At 37.7% G+C, this 23,770-nt stretch overlaps 2 protein-coding genes across 15 annotated transcripts; one reads left to right on the top strand and one right to left on the bottom strand.

Moving 5' to 3' along the window:
• The first annotated feature begins 1,363 nt into the window (after nucleotides 1-1,363).
• LOC107855786 (mitochondrial inner membrane protease subunit 1) lies at nucleotides 1,364-6,213 on the top strand. 13 transcript variants are annotated; one of them, XM_047406746.1, is made up of 8 exons: nucleotides 1,364-1,487; nucleotides 1,741-1,790; nucleotides 2,754-2,856; nucleotides 3,152-3,308; nucleotides 3,408-3,632; nucleotides 3,810-3,920; nucleotides 4,670-4,730; nucleotides 5,861-6,213. In XM_047406746.1, exons 4-7 carry the CDS (start codon nucleotides 3,183-3,185, stop codon nucleotides 4,715-4,717), a joined length of 510 nt encoding a protein of 169 aa, XP_047262702.1. In that variant the 5' UTR covers nucleotides 1,364-1,487; nucleotides 1,741-1,790; nucleotides 2,754-2,856; nucleotides 3,152-3,182; the 3' UTR covers nucleotides 4,718-4,730; nucleotides 5,861-6,213. The 13 variants fall into 13 exon arrangements, with proteins under 13 accessions (XP_047262702.1, XP_047262701.1, XP_016556271.2 ...); XM_047406745.1 differs by having other exon boundaries at nucleotides 1,365-1,487; nucleotides 2,754-2,953; XM_016700785.2 differs by having other exon boundaries at nucleotides 1,365-1,487; nucleotides 2,754-2,973.
• Nucleotides 6,214-7,020: 807 nt separating this feature from the next.
• Nucleotides 7,021-23,433, bottom strand: LOC107855775 (tobamovirus multiplication protein 1). 2 transcript variants are annotated; one of them, XM_047406744.1, is made up of 14 exons: nucleotides 22,964-23,422; nucleotides 20,780-20,830; nucleotides 18,830-19,065; nucleotides 17,885-17,918; nucleotides 16,672-16,758; nucleotides 16,543-16,594; nucleotides 11,384-11,552; nucleotides 10,713-10,808; nucleotides 10,036-10,096; nucleotides 9,210-9,274; nucleotides 8,872-8,946; nucleotides 8,717-8,792; nucleotides 7,810-7,973; nucleotides 7,021-7,316 (listed from the first exon to the last, which is right to left on the bottom strand). In XM_047406744.1, exons 3-14 carry the CDS (start codon nucleotides 18,941-18,943, stop codon nucleotides 7,293-7,295), a joined length of 1,017 nt encoding a protein of 338 aa, XP_047262700.1. In that variant the 5' UTR covers nucleotides 18,944-19,065; nucleotides 20,780-20,830; nucleotides 22,964-23,422; the 3' UTR covers nucleotides 7,021-7,292. The 2 variants fall into 2 exon arrangements, with proteins under 2 accessions (XP_047262700.1, XP_047262699.1); XM_047406743.1 differs by lacking the exon at nucleotides 18,830-19,065 and having other exon boundaries at nucleotides 22,964-23,433.
• Nucleotides 23,434-23,770: the final 337 nt, after the last annotated feature.

The raw sequence follows: 23,770 nt of genomic DNA, 5'->3' as shown, positions 1-23,770 counted from the left end.
ACTTCTATTGCGGGGTAGTGGAATACGAAATGGGAGAAGAATTACAAGGTGGAGAATCTAACTCTTACCAGAATAAAAATTCAGATAATCAACCAATTAACCTACTAAAATACCTCAATTTGTAGGTTATATGTAAGCATACAAAGGAAGTGCGATTAACATATATTTAAGGGAAAAGGATCAAAATTACCCCTCAACTTTCATTTATTGGCTAACTTTACCCTTTGTCATGCTATCTGGCCTATTTATTCGTGTTGTTAACAAAGTTTCCATCTATACCTTAAGGGGCCGTTTGGTGTGCGGGATTAAAGTAAATAATCCCGGAATAAAAATTTTAATCACTCATTTGGTTGTCAATATTTGAGATAATTTATTTCGGGACTAATAATTAGTCCATAGATATGGTGGGATTACTATCCCAACTTAATTTATCCTTGATATAAAATATAAAATGACAAAAATACCCTCAAACCCTATAATTTTCATTCACACATATATCTTTTTTTGTGAGTATAGGTAACATTTTTCAGATGCAATCTATCCTGTAAAGAAGAAGCATATGGTTGTACAAACTGAGCAAATTGAAGCTGCAAAGCTAATATGTTTTTGTTCATTTCTGTTTCTTCACATTATCTGAGTTTATGTAACATTAAGTGGTGGTTCTTCACTAGTATGACTCAGTAGCAATCTTTTGGATATGTTTTTCTCACTTTTCCTAATACTTATATGCTGTACCCTTGAAAGTTGTAGCTAGTTAGTCCATTTGCATAAGCTAGCAAGATAAATTCATAGCGATTCATTAGCCTCAGTAGAAGAGGAAGTGAAAAATAATATAAGTTTTAGAAGTTCAGTTATCTTCTAAACCTGAAAATGTTTCATCTAATCTGTTTTCCTGATTTAACATAGTCTGATTGCCTTCTTTGAGCTAAAGGATTTGAGTTGAGCAATTCGACAAAGAGTAAAAGTTTACGTGGGATGAAATATGTTGGTTGAACTGCAAGCTAGTCAATGAAGTTGTATTTCACATACTTTAGCATCTAATTTAAGGCATATATTATGGAAACAGAGTGAGGGAAAATGTCTGTGTGGAGTTTTTATCATAGATTTGTTTTCATGAAATATGAATTTCAGATTTTCTAGAAGAAAAAAAAAGAGAAAAATCACATAAAAATAATAAAGTTAACTAAAGTGAGGAGTATTTTAGTAAATAAATAATATATTCTTACAAATAATGGACTATATATTATTTTTTAGTATCATAAACCAAACAACTACTAAAAAATAATATTAGAATAACTTATCTCAATATAACTAATCCCGATATAACTTGTTTTCAAACCAAACGAAATAGATGGAAAAGCCCAAATCAGCTAAAATTATCCGAATTTGGAAAAAAAATAAAATCACCCGCCCCGACCCATCAACTTAAAAGAACCCAAATCTCATCTAACTTGGTTTTATTTGTCAGAAGAAATTTGGAATTTAAGGTAAGGAGGGAGATAATTAGTGATCTTGTAATCGCATAGATAACTGAATATAAAGGAGGGGGAAGGAGAGTAGATTAGCTTAAACTGTTCTTGCTTTTTAATACACAGCTATGTTTCATTCTTGCTATCCGTTCAAGAATGAAGGTTTTATTCAATCTAGCAATCATAACACACTAATTTTCCTAAGGCATCAGCCAAGTTGAAAATTTGATTTACACTTTCTAACCAAATATGTGGTTTATGTGTAATGCAGGGAACCTCTTTGCTTTCGTCTTATTCGTGTCTGAACAGTGACAATCAATAGTAAGTGGTTCATATAATCCTTTTTCAGACCTACATTTAACCTCTTTGCTTTCGTCTTATTCGTGTCTGAACAGTGACAATCAATAGTAAGTGGTTCATATAATCCTTTTTCAGACCTACATTTAGATGAATAATTAGAAGCAAGTCTACAGAACAGTTTTCTGGATTACCTTGCATATATGCGCTCTTGAATTGCTTAATTGTATCTCTGGTATGGTGCACCAATTGTATTTTCTTATCTGTAACCGTATTCAATTGAAGTTACTTTTTAAGCCAGTTTGAGTCAATAAAGTGATTACTCAAAAACAAGGGACTCGAGGGATGCCTAACACCTTTCTCTTTGGTCAACAAAACTCCTTAACCGAAGTCCCTGTCGAAGATCAGTTTTTGAAATCAAACTTGTTTTAAAAAGGGATATTTGTTTCAAATGGTGACTTGGCAAACTAAAACTTTAGTGTCAAGTGGTCACTCCTTCATTTTAATCCTTCTTTTGAAAGTTTATCACTTTCAGTATTGAAAATCCTTTGGTCTTTAAAATACAATACTTTCAGGAGTTGTGAAAAAAGGGTGTGGTGTTTTACAAACTGCCTTCTTATCAAATGATTTAAGTAAGTCTTTAGATTTTAATCTTTTTTATCCTTATAGTAACTTTATGGACTTCTTTTGTTTACAAAAACTATTTAGATTTAATCAGCAGTTTACCTTCTTATCCCTTATTATATTTTTTATATTCTAAAACTACCCTTCACGGCGGAAGTCCTAGGGGTTGTTTGGTTGGTGGGAAGGGATAATTCTTCCAGGATAAAATGCGATATTATTTTATACTGTGTTTGTTAAGAGTATTAATTAGTATGTCCTTGTCTATCCCATCCCTGTTACCAAACGAACCCTAACTATACTCCTTTCATTTCCTTATTTCCTACGTTGTTCCTCCATCTCTGACCAGAGGACATATATATCCAGGTTTGTTATAAAATTGCTGCGAAATTCGAAGATACCTATCCAATATTGCTGGCAGCTCCATAGGCCTTCTTTAACACCTACCTTGTTGGATAATAGCTTCAAAGTAAAGGCATTCGATATTCCTTCTTATAATTTAAAGTCTATGCTCGTGTTCATCTGTGAAATGCTCACAGGCAGTCACTGATTGTACGTTTAATCATGTAAGATTGTTTTGCTTCAGGTAAATATAAGTTGTCGTCATCTAGTGAAATATATGGTTCTTAGAAGCCTCACTTTTTTTTGGAACTGGATTGCCATATTTGGTGTAGAAAAAAAACTTAGATATCCCTTACTGATGACAAAGTCATTCCTTATGTTCTTGAGATGTTTTAAAACCTTTCTTAAACCCAATGGAACAGAAATCAGGGTTGAGATGCAGATTGACTAAAAATGGGTCTGGGAAATCTGAAGCAATTGGCGCCTTTTATCAAAGAAGCATTTCAACACACACTACTCGTGGCCAAATTCCTATGTGGTATTCATGTCACCAACACCTACCTCTGCACATTCGCTCTTGTACGTAGCATAAGCAGTTATCTTTTCATTTACTACTTCATGCATTGTGCCAATTGAACAACAACAAAAATCTTTTTTCTTTTTTCTTGTTTTGGGCAGACTCAAGGTCCAAGCATGCTTCCAACATTTAGTCTGACTGGAGATCTCATTTTGGCTGAAAAGCTTTCGACTCGGTTTGAAAAAATGCAACAGGGTGATGTGGTGCTAGTGCGGAGCCCCGAAAACCCGAGAAAGATTGTGGTCAAGAGACTGATGGGTATGGGTGGAGATACTGTTAAATATGCTGCGGGTCCCGGAAATAATGACAAAAAAGATACTATTGTGGTAATAATTGATCAAAAACCTTCATTTACAACTACATTTTCCTTTATGCCGTCATTCTTGGGTGGTTTCTAGTTTTCAGCTAGTTTACTTTCAGGAGCTAATGTGGTTGGGTTTTTGCCCTTGGATCTCGTTTCTCCACTTTTATTTCTTAGGTGAATATGCTTTGAATGTGAACAGGTACCAGATGGACATGTTTGGATTGAAGGGGATAACAAATTTGACACCAATGATTCAAAGAAATTTGGACCAGTTCCATATGGACTTGTACAGGGCAGAGTCTTTTGGATTGTAAGTGATTCTTCTTTATTATAAACTTTTAGCTATATTTGCGAAATTGTTATGACTTGATTATATTTTGAAAAAGTTTTTGCTTAATTTTATTGGAAGTGTTTTTGAAGGAGCCTTTCATGCGATCATATATGTCCTTATGCATGCCATTGGATGATTAGGTGTTAAACAATTTTTGAAATTTTGTTTTTAGAACTTTAGCAGAGTTTGAATTGGTACAGTCAGTTTTTTATTTTTTATTGTTTTGAAAAGGTTAAAAGAATAACCATGTCTACTGTAGGATTTCCCAGAAGAAACCTGCCATAGGAATTGTGTCTAGTTTGCAAAGAAGTGTCATTTTCAGAGGGTTCCGCTGTGTTAGATACCGCTTCTGCTAATTCAGTGGTGCTATTTGCTACAAGTGGTTAGTTTGGGCTAAGTTCTATATATATGCATTAGCACACCAAAGATTGTGAATGTGTTTAATATTTCAGGTTCTTTTTTCTTTTATAAGATAATACTTCAGGTTCTTGTACACTAATTGATTTGTAAAATTCATCTGATATGTTTAGTGTTTCAAACCTGAATTCATAGACCAACACATATATCATTAACTATTTCTGGAGAGTCATTGAATTAGTAAATCAGAAATGTTGAAAAATATGTAACATTTTAATCATTTCCCCATATTGTAAGTACTAGTGTGTGCAGCATTCTTTGTTTAATTTTGCTGTGTCATGGAATTCTAAAAGTACTAATATTGTGATTAGGTGTGGCCTCCTGAAAATTTTGGATCAGTAGGAAGAGAAGTACGATAATTCAACCTTCAAGGTACACTTGTCTGGAATTTCATGGTTAAAATGTTTTCCCTTGTTAGGAGCTTGGATGTGTCATTGATTTGCAATATAGTTCTCTCTTCCCTTTGAGTTGTGTCTTGATTTTTTCATAGATTGGATTCATGATTTTTTCATAGATTGGATTCATGTGTTCTTTGATTGCACCACCACTCCTCTCATTTATCATTATTCAAAAGACCCCTCTGGTGAAAAAATTACTCTAGTTTCCTCTTATTCCCATTCTGACCAGTGAGATTAATTTGAAGTATTGTCATCAAATTTATCTATGGAATTTAATGCATATAAAGAAGCATCATTCTTTACTAGGAAAAAGCTCATGTAGATTCTACTGCTACTTGTAGGCTAATTTTAACAGGTCAAGTTTGGCAATATGGAATAATTTTTTTTTAGCAATGATTTTAGAGTTAAACCATTTCTACAAACTGATGTGTTCTATTATTTTTTTTAATTTTACTTTTCAGAATTAGTCTTAGTGGACTTCTTATTCTGCTCTCAAGAACTTATGACAAAGTTATGTGAACTTTGGTATGTATTAAACTTTTGAACTTCGCGTACCCACTTAATGAGAGTTAGCAAAATGTTTAGGAATCAAATATTGCATTTAGGTTTCTTCCTAGTGTTTTTCTTCCTAGTTCTCCTTTTCTTTTCCGGGGTTATTCAAATCTCTTCCTAGTGGTTTGTTTGTAGGAAATTTGCAAATCTTCAAGCTAAACTTCCTATTTGCTTCATGTTTTATCTAGCGTATTAAGTCTGAATGCTAATTTATAAAGAACGAAGTTTCCTTGGTTGTGACTGGAAAAGTTTGTGCTTGGTATGACAAGATTATGCGTCGTAATATTGTATCTTTTGCTAGTATTCTGATTTTTGTTATAGTACTACCATAGCAATTGTATAAAGTTGCTATGTGATCAATTTAAATGGAGAAACCTGATCTGTGAGAGAATTTATATATGCCGACCCCAACTTGTTTGGGACTGAGGCATAGTTAGTGCTGCTTTCCGTAACAAAGGCGTTGTTAGATAGTATACCATATTGTTGGACATTGTGACTACCTGTTTTCCTTGTTGGAAGTTGAAACTTGTTATTTTGACTTTACCTTGGCAGATTTGGAGAATTCTCTTTACAAGCATGATTGTCAAACAATTTATTGAAGATGAAAATTTATGGGCTGTGTTATTGCTGAATTTCAAGTGGAAGGACAAGATGCCAGAATTGCTAATATTCGGTTAATGCATTTCTTATGCTCCTAAGTAAGGCTGCACGGTTTGCATCATTCATTCTTGAAGTGGCACTGCTAAAGCATAAGCCAAGGTTCTTGCCCGATGGAAAGCACGCATAAAGAATGCTACTTAAATTAACCTTCATTTTTCACTTCACCAAAATTGTCTCAAAACTTCTTTAACAATGAAAGCTTCTGTTCTATTACTTAAATGATACTATTTATCATTCTTCTACTATTAAAGGAGTCGTTTGGGACTTATGGGACCCTAGGGTTATGGTCTAGCGGTCAATATTCTAACAAAGTCAAGACACACGAGGTAGCCAACGTGTACCTAATGGGATAGTTAAGGTACATGCAAGCTTGCCCAAATACCGCTATTGTTAAAGAATTGTCATTTGGTTTTACTTTTATTCTGAATGGTATTCAGTAAATTTCTCCGTCTGCTTTATTTCTAGTTGAACTCACTATTATTCAACTAGAACTAGCATTCAAGAACAATTGTCTTATCCACGGTACCTATGTTTCTAGCTTGTTGCAACTAATTTCGAATTGCTGCGTTGTGATAATTTTCAACTAAATTTTGCTTTGTGTGATTCCTTAATTTTATCAGAGCGGATTTGCATTTTAAAAGAAACAATCTATCTCGCCATTCACCAATAATAGACCAACAATTTGGAACGTATTGTCTTGTTCAAACCTTTCGTTTAAGCAACTCGCTTGGCAGTTATTGTTAGCTTCTTCCTAGTGAGGACAACGTTAAATTTATCTTCTTCTTTTTCGTGTGTGTGTGTTGGGGGGGTAGTTACATGCTTCATTTAATAAATACAGCAACATTTTTCATGTTAAACAAAAGAGAGAATGACTTCCACCATTTTAGAATCCTACTTTTTAGTTAAATTAACGCGACATTCCTCCTAACTAATTGTACTGGCATATTTCTATATTCTCTACTAGGTCCGTGATAATTAAAAATTGTTCTCTAAAGCAAAATGCATTATCCATTTCAAAACAACCATATATGCAAGATCATTAAACAAAAGGCTTAGAAGGGCAAGAAACATCTAAAACCTCATTATATCAACAAAAAGGAGTCTGTAAAATTTAGAAAGATCATGGCAATGTTTGCTATTTACAGACATCTGTACCCCGAGCAACCACCTTGGCATGGGGATATTTTTCCATCGAGTTGAGCCATCTTCGATCACTCAACCACAATCCCGAGAACTCAACTGAGAATTTATCTCATTTTTAGTATTGTCAGTCCCTCATTTGTAGCTGAAAATCACCAATCAATGTACAATTCCATCACACTGATCATATGGGGCTCGCCCTTGAGACCTGCATCCACATTGCTCAGAACAAGTTGGTACAAGTGTGTGATTTAAATAGAGTAAGGTAATGAGTTTCAAGAAATGGATGGAAGGATTTCCAGTGCAGAAAGTTCGAGTTCTTTATTGATTTCCGCAAACTACTTTCTTAACTCTATTTTTGGGCTTTGATCCGTTAAAGGGAGGTTAAAAATAGTGTTGTAAAACTTCTTTCAACTTTTAAGTTGCAATGCTGAAGAGTTTGTGGATCTTAAGAGAAATTTACTGGACAGCTGAAATGATTCGTATAGCTTCTTCACCTACCATAATTTCACGTGTCTCTAATGCAATGTGCGGGAAGGGGAACAATTTATTTGGTTTGTCTTAAGCTTTTTCCATTTCATTTGATCAGTGATAACCTTTATAAAAGAACATGCATATTCAACATATACCCTAGTTGCATTTTCAACCATAGACCAATCAACAAACAAGATGTGAAATAGATTTAAAAGAAGGCAAGTGACCTGATTCTGCACACTTGCAGCAGCTGTCCATCGCTGAGGCTGTACAGTCGCTGAACTATCACTTATAAAAGCTATTGTCCTCGACTCCTGCTGCCCGAAAGTGACAAGTGGAGGTGGTAGTTCTCTCATCACCCATAGCACAAATGCCGAAGGTACAGAAGAACCTAGAAAATATTTTGGTCAGGCAGCAGAGACTTAGAAAGCTTTCCCCCTTAGTGAACGGAACTCTTATTGTAGGAAAGAATTGACATTGTTAGATTAGCTCCCCGGCCCCACCCCAGCCCCAAACATGTAGAACCCAAGCTACTTGTATTCTTGGTTGAAGAAGTAATTGGAGTCTCCATACCGTAACCCAATACAAGGAAGATATATATAATTTCTTAAACTAAAGAGAAGCAGCAACGACATAACCAGTGTAATCCCACAAGTGGAGTCTCAGGAGAAGGGCAGGTACTAGATATTGCAAAACTAGATGGGAGATAAGTAATATCTTGACGCACCTTTGCCAAGTCCCCTCTCAGTCATGTTCCAATTTTTTATAGAAATATCTGGTATGTCCCAATGCAGCTCTTATGTAAAGTCTTTTACCATAGCTCCCAACATTTGTTGAGTGCATCCAGAGAGACATCTCATAACAACTCAAAATTTAAGACATCAACACAATTGTATAACATCATCAGAGGTGCAACTGATTGTTAAATTGGCTCCTTCCATCATGTTTAGGTTCAGCCGTCTCATCTAATTAACCTCAGTTGGTAGCTCTTAGGAATAAGGGGATGGGCTAGAGGAGCATGGAGTAGCGTCAATAATTGGTAACAATAAGCAGGCAGAAAGCTGAAATTTTCTCTCAAATCCAGAATTTCAAATCAAGCTGTAGCATTCAATAAGGACAAGTTATAAATAGTACCTATAAAATAATACAAAACCATGAGAAGAGATGTACAAACACCATTTATCTTCTGTCCATGCCAGTTAAAAAGAAGCTGCATTAAAATCATTATCTGTTAGAAACTTATGTAGTCGGAACAAAATACAATCTCATGAGACCAGCTGAAGACATACAGGTATATCTGTGAATACGGCGACAGCGGCACTTGAAGTGAAACATAGCACAGAAACACCTGCCAAGCCTGCAACCTTCATTTGACAAAAATATAATAGAAAATTTAACTTCACAATTAAATAATCGATATCACAATCTCTGTCATGCCCGCTAAATTTTAACAAGGAAGAAAAAAAGAGAGAACAGTGCACTTTATTCAAGCCGTCACTTCTTAAACCTAGAACTGTAAAGGATCTCAGTATGACATGACAAAGAAGTTCTCTGCAGTCTGCAAATAATTATTCCAAATGGCATACAGAAAATGCTAGAGAAGTACTGTAGAAAGATGAGTTGGTACCTTCCACATATCTGAAGCAGCCCTATCAGATCTCACTTTGCTCATTTTCAGTAACAATACCAGGCCTGCATAGTGGATGGTCTTATGCTCAGAAACGACAGATTTTGAAATAGAAAAACTTCACATAAAATAATTAGACCACAAAAGTCCCAGTTTGAAAGGTCAGTAAGTTCTTTAGGACAACTGCTGCATAAAATTCCGCACAGCTCAATGAGAAATAGGTGATTGATGGACAATCAATTCATCCAATCACGATATTATTGATGAAATATTGTCTTTCGAGGGGGAGAGCAGTTTCACCCCCACCCCCACCCCAACACACAAAACAATGCGTTATCTTATTGTTTTAACTATTTCTGAAAGCACTTCTCCGACGCCCTGACCCACTTCAGTGGATACACACAACACATACAAAGTTCTTAAACATTTGTCACAAGCACTAGGTGGCTCCCCACTTCCATTTACAGAAAGCACTCATATAGTATAAGCCAAGTAGTTGACCCTATTATAAGAAAAATTTACTTTCTCAAAAAACAAATGCCTTCATCAATGGTTGGAAATCTAGGTAAAATAATGTCACTATAGATAATTTTGTAAGTCGCTCCTTGTTATTAACTAACATAACTCAAATATTTTATATCAGTTGATGATGCTGGATCAAGACATTAGTTGTTACACAAGAACTGAACTGCCCGTGTAAAGATTTACAACACATAGTAGCAACAAATAGATTATATAACTGAAAATGGTAGGATAACAATTTTATGGGACGTGTGAACGTCAATGTGGAAGCGGGATATGTAATACCAGTGTATGAGATACTAACCATAGCATGCCAATGCCACTCCCAGCAGCAGAACTGCTACGGCAAAGAGATCTACATACACCTGGATGAAACTGCACTTCATCAATTATCAAGAGGAAGGTGCGGAGAAGGTGTCAGGATCACCATGAAACAGTCTAAATTTTATAATTTCTCCCAACAATAATTTAAACACCAGAGTCCAGCAAAACAACATACCCAGTGGATTCCCACACAGTGTGGAAACACCAGAGTCCAGTATTGTAAGCAAATTCAATAATACCATGCTAATTTTTAAGCTTAAAAGACATTTTACAATAACTACCTTTACTTACGGAGGGGACGCATCCTCTCTTTCAATGAGATGCTCCTCTCAGTAAATACTAAAAAACAGTTTGGGCTCCAAGTCGAAGGTATACACTTTCTGTTACAAAATCTAATTGCAGCTAAAATTGAATATGTGAGGCTCAAAGTAATCTATATAGAGAACCAGCAACTGCTAAATCAAATGGGTTAAAGAATATGTGAAAACAAAAAAGAAATAGATTGTGTTACAAAAGCTAGTTGCGGCTAAAAATGAATATGTGAGGCTAAGGGTAACCGATATAGAGAACCAACAACTGCTAAATCAAATAGGCTAAAGAATATTCGAGAACAACAAATAAATAGAAACCAGGTAATTAAAGAGCCTTAGTCCATACCCGAGCCACAACAGAAGAATCGATAGGGTTCCTTCCCCTCCCAATCCATATCAGTACAGCAGCAACCAACATTAACAGGAAAACTAACAGAGTAACCTGGTCAAAAAGCAAGTACATGAATTAAGAACTGAAACGGTAAAAGAGAAAATACGAACAAGAATGAGTCATTTATGTAGAACATACACATGGTGTCTAAAAAAGGGCCACAGCAGGGGCGTTCGTAGGGTAGGAATTTTTCCACAAAGCAGGCATATGCCACACAGAATTTTTAAAAGAAATTTCGAAAAAAAAAAAAAACTATAAAAAACATTAAAATTGGATTTAATTCATACGCACAAGATAAACAGAAATAACTAAGTACCAAGTGATAATAACATATGATCATTTTAATATAGTTTATCAGCTAATTATAGAACAAAAAAAATTGTTTTATATGTTAGAACACTAACATATAAGTTATATTCAAATGCTTAGAAGAAGATATTCAGAGTCGCACAAGGCGGATAAGGTAAAGCATAAACATGACCCTAGCCCCATTAATTTGGTTGTTATCGCATGAGACTTTTCATCACATGGTTGGCCAGTTGCACCTGGAGCCTGTGAACCGAGCTGCTAAGTGAATCAGAACTTTCCCCTTTAGACATTATATGTATTTACTTCATAAAGTTTACCAGAACCACAACTTTTTGGCGGCTTCCAACTTTGACTGCACGAAAAGAGCAACATCTTCGGCGACTATCAGCACTTGAAGTCGGTTTGTTCTTCTCCAACAAGACTTCACGAGGACTATACGCATCATCTTCATCTTCTTCATCATTTGGCTGATGACAAAGATCAACCCTGAAATCATTTGCAGAAAAGGAATTAGAATCCATCTATATTTAACTTCTACATGAAGATTGAGTTCATGGCTTGGACCCCTGCACCAAGATTCCTTTCTATTTTAATTATTCACCTCAATTGACTGAATAAATATATATTGCACATGTTCCTTTATCCTGTATACTAAAAATTTTGTTGATCTAAGTTCAAAAGGAAATAAGATACGGAAAACTTTGACCCCCAAGGCTTTGGTCTAGTGGTGAGAATATAGCGTTTGATGTCATGATTTGTGGGTTAGGCACATGTCACGGGTTTAAAATCCGCCACAAAGAAAAACCTGGTATTTAAGTGGAGAAGTTCATTATTTTCTCTCTTCTCCTTACCAATACTACTGCTTTTATAGTTCTATCCTTACCTTTTTCTTTCAATTTTAAACTACTACTGTTTCTTTTACTTTGGTTATCTTGTCGATATTTTTCTTTTCTTTGATAGTTTGTTTCATCATAGTTCTTTTCGCTCTTGTATTTTCAAACCTACTTTGTAAAAAGCTTTTTTTTACTGTGCCGGTGTTGATGCACCGGCACAGGTAAGGCCCACTCCCTCTCCTTCGATCTCTCCCTCCCCAGTCCCAGGTCTCCCTCCCCCCAGCACTCTCTCTCTCTCCCGAGTCCCATTCTCACAGTGTCACTGAGGCAGCACCGATCAGAACCGGATAAAATAGTCGGTTCGACTACAATCGGCGACCAGCGTACGGCAAAAGCAAGGAGACGCCCCGGCGACATTCCAGTGAAATTCCGGCGACTTTCCGGAGGCTTCTTTGCCGGCGACCCTAGTCAGGCAACAAATCTCGACACCAAAACTGTAGTAACCAGCTATAGCAGGAGTACTCCCGGTGATTTCTAACCCTTTATTTTATATCCTTGTACTTTATTTTATCGCACAGTTTTCCAGTATTTTCGCTGCCTGTATTTTTTTGTGGGATTTGTGTCGGTTAATTGGGTTCGAGTTGCTATTGTTCTTAAAATTGGGTTAAACTGTGTGCTTTGAGTTGTCGTTATTGTTTTGCTGTTTTAACCTCTTCTGTTGCATTTGTTGAGTAGTGGCTTGGGTAGTAAATGGTGGACTAGGGTCATGTCCTGGGGGCCTGGGGGGCTGCGGGTGCGGTCGGGGCTAGGTGGTGGGTCAAAGTTGAGACGCGGAGGACGGGGTTTTAGGGGAGGAGAGTCGAGAGATGATAAGTTTAGGGTAGGGTCGTGGAACATAGGGACCCTTCAGGATAAGTCGATAGAGCTAGTTAAGATTCTTAGGAAGAGAAGAATCAGTATTGCGTGTGTCCAGGAGACTAAATGGGTAGGTTCTAAGGCTAGGGATGTGGATGGGTACAAGTTGTGGTATTCAGGTAGTGAGAGGCGTAGGAATGGAGTAGGTATCTTAGTGGATGAAAAGCTTAGGGGGCAGGTAGTGGAGGTTAATAGGGTTAAAAATAGGGTGATGACTATTAAGTTGGTCATTGGGGGTTTTATGGTGCACGTCTGTAGTGCTTACGCGCCACAGGTGGGCCTGGGCGAAGAGGAGAAGAGGAGTTTTTGGGAGGTCTTGGACAAGGTGATTCGAGGCGTGCCTAGTTCGGAAAAGCTTTTCTTAGGAGGGGACTTCAATGGGCATATCGGGCATTTGCCGATAGGATACGATGATGTGCATGGTGACTTTGGTTTTGGGGATAGGAATGATGAGGGTACTTCTCTGTTGGATTTTGCTAGGGCCTTTGGATTGGTGGTAGTGAATTCCAGCTTTCCGAAGAAAGAGGAGCATCTGGTTACTTTCCGTAATAGGATAGCCAAGACCCAAATTGACTTTTTGCTGCTTAGGAAGGGGGATAGAGCTTTGTGTAAGGACTGTAAGGTTTTTCCGAATGAGAATCTTACGACCCAACATAGACTTCTGGTGATAGATTTGGTTATTAAGATGGGCAAGAAGAGGAGGGGTGGGGAGGGTCGACCTAGAGTTAAGTGGGGTAGCCTGACTCCGATCAGTGCTTCAGAGATAGAGGCAAAGTTGGAAGGGATGGGGGCGTGGGAGTGTCCGAGGGACGTGGATAGTATGTGGGATAGGGCGGCAGGTTGCATTAAGGAGACTTCTAGAGAGGTTTTGGGTGTCTCTAGGGGATGGTCTAGCCGGCATCGTGGGGACTTGCGGTGGAATGAAGAAGTTAAGAAGAAGGTGGAGACGAAGAAGACGGCTTACATTAAGTTGGTTGAGAGAAAGGAAGAAGAGGAGAAGCGGGTGTGCAGGGAGGAGTACAAACTTGCTAAGAGGCTAAGCTAGCAGTTACGACTGCTAAGACAGCAGCGTTTGAGAGACTTTATTCGGGTTTAGAAGAGAGAGGCGGGGAAAAGAGGTTGTACAGGCTTGCCAAAACTAGGGAACGTAAGGGTCAGAATCTGGACCAAGTGAAGTGCATTAAAGGAGAGGATGGAAAAGTTTTGGTGGAGGACGTTCTAATTAAGAAAAGATGGCAGTCGTATTTCCATAAGCTCCTGAACAATAAGGGGGACAGAGGTATTGTGTTAGGGGAGTTGGAGCACACTAAGTAGCCTTGCGATTTCGGCTACTGTCGGCATTTTAATGTCGAGGAAATATGTGAGGCTATTCGCAAGATGCAAAGGGGCAGAGCGACGGGGCCCGATGAGATTCCGGTGGACTTTTGGAAGTATGCTAGCGGAGCAAGATTGAGGTGGCTAACCCATTTGTTTAACAATATTTTCAAGACCGCTAAGATGCCCGAGGCGTGGAGATGGAGTACGGTGATTCCTTTATACAAGAACAAGGAAGACATTCAAAGTTGCGACAACTACCGTGGTATTAAGTTGTTGAGTCACACGATGAAGATTTAGGAGAGGGTGGTGGAGCGGAGGTTGAGGAAGATAGTGCCTATTTCGGAGAATCAATTTGGATTTATGCCTGGTCGATCGACGACTGAGGCAATTCACCTTGTGCGGAGACTGGTAGAACGATATAGAGAGAGGAAGAGGGATCTGCACTTGGTGTTTATCGACTTGGAAAAGGCGTATGACAAGGTTCCTAGAGAGGTTCTGTGGAGATGCTTGGAGGCGAGAGGGATGCCAGTGGCGTACATCCGTTCGATTAAAGACATGTATGAGGGGGCGAAGACTCAGGTAAGGACGGTAGGAGGGGATTTCGGGCACTTTTCGGTCTTGACAGGGACGCACCAGGGATCGACTCTTAGCCCGTTCCTATTCGCCTTGGTGATGTATGTGTTGACGCGAAATATACAAGGGGAGGTTCCTTGGTGTATGCTCTTTGCGGATGATGTAGTTTTGATTGATGAGTCGCGCCAAGGTGTTAATGATAAGTTGGAGGTTTGGAGACAGACCCTGGAATCTAAAGGATGCAGGTTGACTAGGATCAAGACAGAGTACTTAGAGTGCAAGTTTAGCGACTTGAGGCAAGAGGACAATGTGGTGGTGCAGTTGGAGTCCAGGCGGTTTGTAGGAGGAATAGTTTTAAGTATCTTGGGTCTATGATCTAGGGGAATGGAGAGATTGATGAGGATGTCTCCCATCGTATTGGGGCAGGTTGGATGAAATGGAAGCTTGCCTCGGGAATTTTATGCGATAAGAAGGTGCCTCTTAAGCTTAAAGGTAAATTCTATAGAGCTGCGGTCCGGTCGGCCATGTTATATGGGGCGGAGTGTTGGCCTGTTAAGAATTCTCACGTCCAACAGTTGAAGGTTGCGGAAATGAGAATGTTGCGTTGGATGTGTGGATTTACGAAGGCGGACAGGGTCAGGAATGAGACTATTCGGGAGAAAGTGGGAGTGGTTTCGGTGGAAGATAAGTTGTGGGAAGTGAGGTTGAGATGGTTTGGCCACGTGATGAGAAGGGGCACGGATGCCCCAGTCCGCAGATGTGAGAGGTTGGCCTTGGAGGGTTTCAAGCGGGGTAGGGGTAGACCAAAAATGTACTCACGAGGAGTGATTAGACGTGACATGGAACAGTTACAGCTTACTGAGGACATGACCCTAGATAGGAAGGTTTGGAGGAAAAGTATTAAACTAGAAGGCTAAGGTGGGTGGTCGAGTCGTAGTCCGTAGTTAGGAGGTTTAAGGATAGCTTGATTGGGAGTTCCAGTTATGGGGGAGGGGGTCCTTGGGTTGTTAATTATACTGTTTTTTTTGTGAATGTTGGTTCTTTTGTTACTTTAGCATATTGCTTGCCTTTTGGTTAATTATACTTTATTTTTGTGGATGTTGGTTCTTTGTTCTTTATCATGTTGCACGACTGTTGGTCTACGGTCTTTTGTCTTGAGCCGGGGATCTATCGGAAACAGCCTCTCTACTCCTTCGGGGGTAGTGGTATGAACTGCGTGCATTTTACCCTCCCCAAACCCCACTATGTGGGAATATACTGGGTTTGTTGTTGTTGTTGTTGTTATTGAGCAAAGGGTCTAACGGAATGGTTTATCTACAGTCTTCCCCACAAAGGGAGGGATAAGATCTGCGTATACCCCACCCTGGGTTTGCTGTTGTTGTTGTCCAGTGGAGAAAGTATAGAGTCGTCGATCCATTATCCACCAAGCACCGAACCTTACACCACTGAACCTTACACCACTGGCCGATTATAAAAAAATAATACATGACAACTTTGTTGATGTTAGAACAACAGGATTCATAATCCATGAATAGCACGAGTTCAAGTAACTGCAATTCACCAAAGAGGATCATGATTTGGTCGCCACATTCTGAAGTTCGGTAGCAGTGTCTTGAAAACTAATGATTTTGGCAGCTTACTGATGGAAGTAACAGATTTTACTTATCCGCCCAGATTATTTTCTGGAATGAGTATGACTCTGGAGAAAAAATAGGGACGTTCATGATACTGAATTTCCCTCATAAATGAGTTCCTCAAATTTAGAATTAAAAAAGAAGTTACATTCACAAAATAATTTTGACGAGTTCAAAGAAACAGCAAACAGAAGGCAAACTTACCAGAATGAAAGAAGAAGAAGAAATGCAGCAAGGAAAAGAATTTTGGGGAAAGCTGCAAAACAGCTTTTCATTAGCCCTAATTAAAATAGCGTCAGTTGAGAAGGAACATGGTGGGGGGTTTGCACATACCCATAACAACAAAGCCACAGGAGCGCGACCAGCAAATCCAACCCTTACAAGCGGCAACAATTGTCAACACGAAATAAAGGAAATAACCTGCAGGAGAATAAGGTCAGTGACAGATTCATACTAGTAACTAAACTCTAACAGATTACTTGCTGGACATGAACTTTCTTTATCATTATGAAATGCACATAAAGCAAAAATAAAAGATGAAAAAGAGAAAACAAAGGCAAGATATTAAAGGAAATTATATACAGGATGGCTTATCGAAATTTCATGTCTAAATTAGCTATATTCCTTCATGTCCTTAATTTCTACCAAAAGAGAAGCTAAATCTTCTACAACAACAACATCCCCAGTGTGATCCCACAAGTGGGGTCTGGGGATGTTCAGGTGTACGTAAACCTAATCCCTACCTTGTGTGAGGTAGAGAGGTTGTTTCTGATAAATCCTCGGCTCAAGAAAAGCGTTTTCAAAAACGGGTTTGACAAATAAGAGAATACAAGCTATGGTGAAAATACTATAGGAAAGAAAAGTACTGACATCAAAAATAGGAAAGAAAACTCAAGTAAAAGAAACAATAGTGCAGCAGCAGTAGTTGCTAAACCTGAATTAGAAACTTAAAACAGCAAATTTGCATCTGAATCAGAAAACTAGCATGATTTTTTCAAACTTGATTTACATCTTCTTGACTCATATATTTCATTTAGTTGTATCTCTTCCAACTCATTTGTCTAAGTTTGTTGTTTTTGTTCATAGCTACGTTTTCTGGCGTTGGATACATATTTCTTTCTTTAATTTATAGGTTGCACTAGATACATACTTCTTACTTCAGAAGAACCTACATTTTAATTACGTTTTACGTTTAACTAAAGCATAACATGTCACTTTTCAACACTTCTGCCATTGAAGAAGAAAAATGTGCAGAAGGCTTGTATTTCCATAAAAATGATAAAAGAGAAGCGGCGTATAACGTAGTCTCGAGCAACTTCATACTTTGCAAAATATATGCTAGAATATATTAAGTCATTGTGCTTCAACATCATTTAAACTCTCCCGTGTGCATTCCAAAAAAACATGCATCAACAATAGGCTTAAGAACGCAAAATTATGAGTAAAAGGTGCATATATTTTCTTTTGCTTAGTGCTCCCAGGGAGATCTCAGGGAAAAACAATTGTAGATAGACCGACGATACTATATAGAAAATAAGATGCTCACCCAAATTCGAAGATCCAATCATCAAGTGAAATACCTGCAATTTCATAGTGAAGTCTAATAAGCATGATTTAAATTAGCACATAAGTGAAATAAGAAGCCTCGCTGAATGTACTAAAGAATTTTATTAAGGCTAACCAGAACAAAAGGAAGAGGAATCATTGAATCTACTTGATGACTGTCACTTCATAGCAGTAAAACTTAACAAATTAAGGAATTATTTCCAATTTCTAATATACGTGTATCTGAGTATATCCTCCAACAGATGTAGTGCTACCTCTGAGCTGATGATCTCTTTTATTGCTACTACACAGAGCTAGTTTACTTAGAAATTATCAAGTGCAGCCCAGATTCCTTTTTTGATAAGTATATCAAGCATGCCCCCACTTTACAGACAGGTATTAGAAGAACAAGGCGGTGGGCTGCTTCTGGTTTTTTGGTAGTTTTCAAATGAGTGGAAGAATCATCTTGTATATCAACTATTCAAAGATGGAATTGTGTTCTTGGAAGAAGTAACATCACCAGAATATCCAACCCAATCTGCACAGCAAATTGTGCCACTTGCTGAAAGTTAACATGGTAGAACATAGCGCTAACACCACAAGATTCTAACTAATATGACTCCAACTGATACAGAGAAAAACATCACCGTTATCACACTCATAAAACCACCATCGTCCTTGGGATCATCAAGACTGAGCTTGCACCAAGAACAGAGCATAGACACCCCTAACCACTAACACCAAAGAATTTAGATGTGAGTATAAACGAACCACTAGTACACCGTGATGGCCAAGTGACTAGGTTAGGTTCAATGTCCTGAAGTTTAGACTTTGTACTCATTGGAGGACTGAGAGTGCAAAAGAGATACATTGAGGGAGTACAACTAGATCGCATGGAAAAAACAAGAGATTAACCTGGTATGGGGCTAAAATTTAGAAAACCTACATGATTATCAGTAATTTGGGCAATGCTTATGTTGAAGTCTGTGACCATCTCATCTAAAAGCTTAAGCGGAGAGCACGCTTTTATTATAATTATATTCTCAACACGCCCCTTCATGTTATGGGCCAAGCAACGTGGAAACTCTTTTTAATAATGGCGGCGGTGAGCTTCGATCTCAGGACCTCTGCCTGCTCTGATACCATGTTGAAGTGTGTGACCATCTCATCTAAAAGCTTAAGCTGTTAAGAGAGAGCAAACTTTTATTATTTAATTATATTCTCAACAGCTTATTAAAAGAAAATTTTGTATTTCTCTGATTTCTATTTTTATTATTTCTTATTCCTTATTCCTGTTATGTTATCCATCCTGCTTCATGTTTCATTACGACCTTGTTTACTATTCTTTACCTTGAGCCGGGGGGTCTATCGGAAACAGCCTCTCTACTTCTTCGGAGGTAGCGGTATGGACTGCGTACATTTTACCCTCCTCAGACCCCACTTTGTGGGAATACACTGGGTTTGTTGTTGAGTTATCAAGTTGTGGAGATGAAGGGAAAGGGTCATTACTCATCACTATGTCAATGGTGAGAAAGAACTAACTTAATACCAAAATTGTAAAGGCGTTTCAAGTTTCTTTCGGCTTGTGAAGACCACTTTTACTTCACCTGAATTATCTAATAGTTTCTTGTTGAAAAAAAAATGGTTACATCACCTAAACCATAAATGCTAGCAAAGAAGTGTTGAACATTTTTTATTTTTTTTGGAGAAAGGTAACATTAGAAGTGTTGAACATTATAAGACGATGGTTTAGACAAAGTATTCAGTTGAAAGAAGAGGGAAGAGGCAGACTGGTGGCAGAGCATTCCAGCATGTGTTTGGTGGACAGTATGGACAGCGAGGAACCTCAGACATTTTGAGAACAAAAGCAATCCCATCCACAAAATTAAGATGAATTGCCTCAATCTTCTTTATTTTGGGTGTAAACAGGATGTAATGGGGGAGATAGCAGGTTTTGTAGATTTCTTTAACAATTTGTAAGTTAGCAGTTGTACATAGGACCCCCCATAATACTAGTATGTGATTGAAACCTTTCGCCTTAGCACCGGCTTGATGGTGCTGAGCGTTTTTTGGAAATGAAATACAAGTTACCTTTATCCAAAAAAAAAATATTCAGTTGAATATCTTCGACATGAGTTCTTGAACTTTTCACATTTCCTGCTCGTCTACACTAAAATAGGTAAACCAGCAACATAAGTCCCGAGCTAGGCTGGAAGGAAAACAGATTGAGAGAAGGGTTTCTAATAAACATGCAAAGAATACATTATACCTTCCCACAAGTAATTTAGAGCTCACATTATTATCCATGTACTCCAACTATACTCCCTATATATGCACACTTTTTTCCATGATTTTATCCTTGTCACTAAAGGTATAAGCGATTAGACACCTGAACATACCTAAGACTTAATTGCCTGAGAATGTTGTTATTTTTGTACTTGTAGTATTTAGAACAGCTTCCGAGCACTTCAACTATCCCACTGGGTACCTACTACCTCCCACTTCCCAAGGTGGGGCAGTAAGGTCCGCGCACACACTACCCTCCCCAGACCTCACTTGTGGGGTTCCACTAATTACGTAGTTGTTGTTGTACCTACTACCTCCGACCAGACACCAACACAAACACAGGGTAACTCTACCCACCGAGGCTTAGGCAAATGGGAAGAAATCACTAAGGTGTCCTTGTCTCTACTATGTTCCATGGTTTTCATCTTCATTAAAGCTTAGGCGACACCATAGGATGCAGTTCCCAAAGAGAATTAACTACACTCAAATCCGAATAACTTTTGGTAGCAAGGGAAAAAATGGTTGCATATAAGCATCTAGCAGCAACAGTCTCCACTAGTATATTTGTTATTCATAATTGGAACTAGACAAAAGAGGACGAAATGCTTACTTTCTGACGAGTCCAGCCATTGTGCGTATTCCGAGAGTGAATTCTCATTAACTGGAAAAATAGATAAGCCAATTAAGTTGCGAAAAGATGTGAAGACACAATCCATTAAGCAAGAAATAATCACTACCACACAGCAGATGTGAATTGTCATTAACAGCACATGAATACATGACTTTAATAGAGTCAAACCAACATTATGCAACCACAATAGACATGAGCATCAACCTAAAAAGAAGCACCATACTGGTTTGCATCCATTAGATGGCAACTAGTATGCAAAAGTTAGAATCAAGGCTTTCAATTAATGTTTTCTTTTTTCAGTCAGTCAAATAATTTCTTTAATAAACACCAAGTTGGTGTCAGAAAGCACTCTGCTCGAGTCATTCATCATCTTCACAAAGGTTCTAGATTATAATCAAATGCTGACAACACCAAAATCCCTCTCACAACCCCCAACGGCCTATCTGGTTCTCAATCCTAGCAACTATTCATATTAAGCAAGCACCTCTAAATTAAACAGTGATCCTCCTGCATGCTTCCTAAGGAGCTAACGAAGTCAAAAAGCTGATCAAAATTATTTAGGGTATGATGGTTACACAAAAAAATGGTGTAAGGCGTCTACACTTCAAAGCATGATAGGAGAACGGTTTCCTCAGAAGCACCTACTATTCCTTTCCAGCCATAGGCACCAAAATATAAAACAGAACATGGAACAGTTTGTCAAAGCTTTTTAATTGTTTTCCCTACATTCTATTGAAGAAAACCAATCTAGCCCTCTCCTTGGACTAATTATAGAGTAACTTTGGTGGGAAGAGCATGAAAAGCAAAAAAGCGACAAAGACTCACTTCACCTAAGGTGAGAAGCAAAGTATTCGCTTCATTGAAGTGAAGCGTGATTTTAAAAAATAAAAATAAATTTTGCACACATACTTAATTTGTAATGATATCTTGCGCTCTCAAGTGATAAATTTGCAAATCTTGGGATATAAGACCTCTTAGTCACGAATGGAATTAGTGTCCACAGCCTCCTTTATTCAATGAGAATCATTTAACAATATAATTTCAGATACAATTGTTCCGTACCATTTTAAATCAAATGTTATGCAAGTGTGTGACTACTATGGTGTTGGATAAGCATTAAAAGAAAAACATCACATGGCTGAATCCCTTTAATCCCAATTTTAGCCATAATCAAGGACATCAAAAATCATGTTCACCTAGACAAACCCAGAGCGGGTATATGAATACCAAAGCTTCAGAAGTTTCAAATTTAGCCAGTATCTTAGATGGTATTGCAAATTCAGCACCAACCATTTTCACCGAATACACTAAAACCTACTGAATACGGAGATACCAATCATATAATCAAAGCAATCCCCATAGAGAATCACATTGGCCATATATTCCATCAATACTGATAAAGTCGCTCCAAACAGTAAGAATCACTTCTCAACAACTCTCTAAATGTTGCTGCAAGCACTATATGACAAAACCTATCACAATTTGGCCCCAAAAAAAGTTGCAACACTACCCATACCCATGACAGCAAACAGGAACTGAAATTAGTAAGAATCACTTCGTAAGTGGTATACGACTTCTTTCTCCTACAGAAAATCCATATTCGGAACATGATTACATTTGGGCTATTTGACACCAAAACTTTGCATCGTTAAATTACTCAATTCAGAAGAACTCTTCAAGAACTAATCCCCTTTTATATACTATTGTAATAAACGAGAGCATGACAATGGCATAAAACTGTCTCAAGAAAATGTGTCTGTGTGAACCCATGATAAAAATGAGAAAGAATAGAAAAATTTACCCCATTTTGATAATTGAGTTTACATTCCTTCGAATTCAAGCACATTAACTGAATTGACAATACAGAAACCAGAAGCTAAAATTTAGCAAAAGGACTCAACTTTTCCATTCAATAGCATAAACCTAGCCGAAACAGCCTCCTTCCAATGTCCATCACAAATAAGATTAAACATTCAGAATCCATTAAAACCCTTCAAAAATCCCAAAAACCACAACCCAAACTTGTTACATAACAAGAAAATAACACCCAACGGAGCAATTTCAAGAATCAAGACAGAAGCTTTTATCAGAAACCCCACATACATATAACCCTGTGCAACAAAATCAAGAACAAGAAGAGGCAAAACAAGAAAGAATAGTGACCTGAGCAAAAGCAAGAAGTGCAATAAGGGCATCGACAGAAGCAAGAGCCACATTCACTCCCATTAAAGACTTAGGATAACAACTCCCTTCTCTCAAATCAATCATGTTCTTCTTCTTCTCCTACAAAAACCATCCACCGCCTCCAACCCCACTATAGAAAAATGTGCACACACAAAATGATGATAAGTTTACATATATATTATATGTACAACTTCTTGTCAAGAAGTAAAAAGGAATGGTATGGTATCAAAAACGATATTCCTAATTTCCCTTTTTTACTTTTGCGCAGCCTCGATGGTATCTATATTTGTTCTGTTGAATTTTTGTGTTCTGTTGAATTTTTGGTGCAGATCTGCCTCTGGATTCTTACCTCCAACACTCCCTTTTCTCTCTCTCCTTGTCTCTCTCTCTCTCTTTCTTTTCTGTAGACAAAGAGTTGAGTTGGCCCTTTGGGGACCGAGTACGAGTTTGTTTTCTTTGTCATGCCACGCGGCTGCCTTTCAACTATTTTTTTTTTTTTATGAGAGTATGACTTGTGTCAGCACGGGCCTAATATTAACATATTTTATTTTTTTTAAAATTTTGATATATTTAAATGAATTTTTTTAATAAAAAGATTGCATATATTTTCTAGAATTCATCCGGAATTTAGTATGAGTTCAACATATGTTATTTTAATACATATTTAGATAATTTAAGTTATTAACTATTTTAATTTATAATATTTTTTTATGTAATTTTCAAATTAATATACGTTACTTTTCTTATCCAAATTATTGTGGCATTGATAATCAATTATATTTTAAA

Source organism: Capsicum annuum, chromosome 2 (assembly GCF_002878395.1).
Source record: "Capsicum annuum cultivar UCD-10X-F1 chromosome 2, UCD10Xv1.1, whole genome shotgun sequence".
Classification (NCBI taxonomy): domain Eukaryota; kingdom Viridiplantae; phylum Streptophyta; class Magnoliopsida; order Solanales; family Solanaceae; genus Capsicum; species Capsicum annuum.
This window is presented reverse-complemented; position numbering and strand designations above follow the sequence as displayed.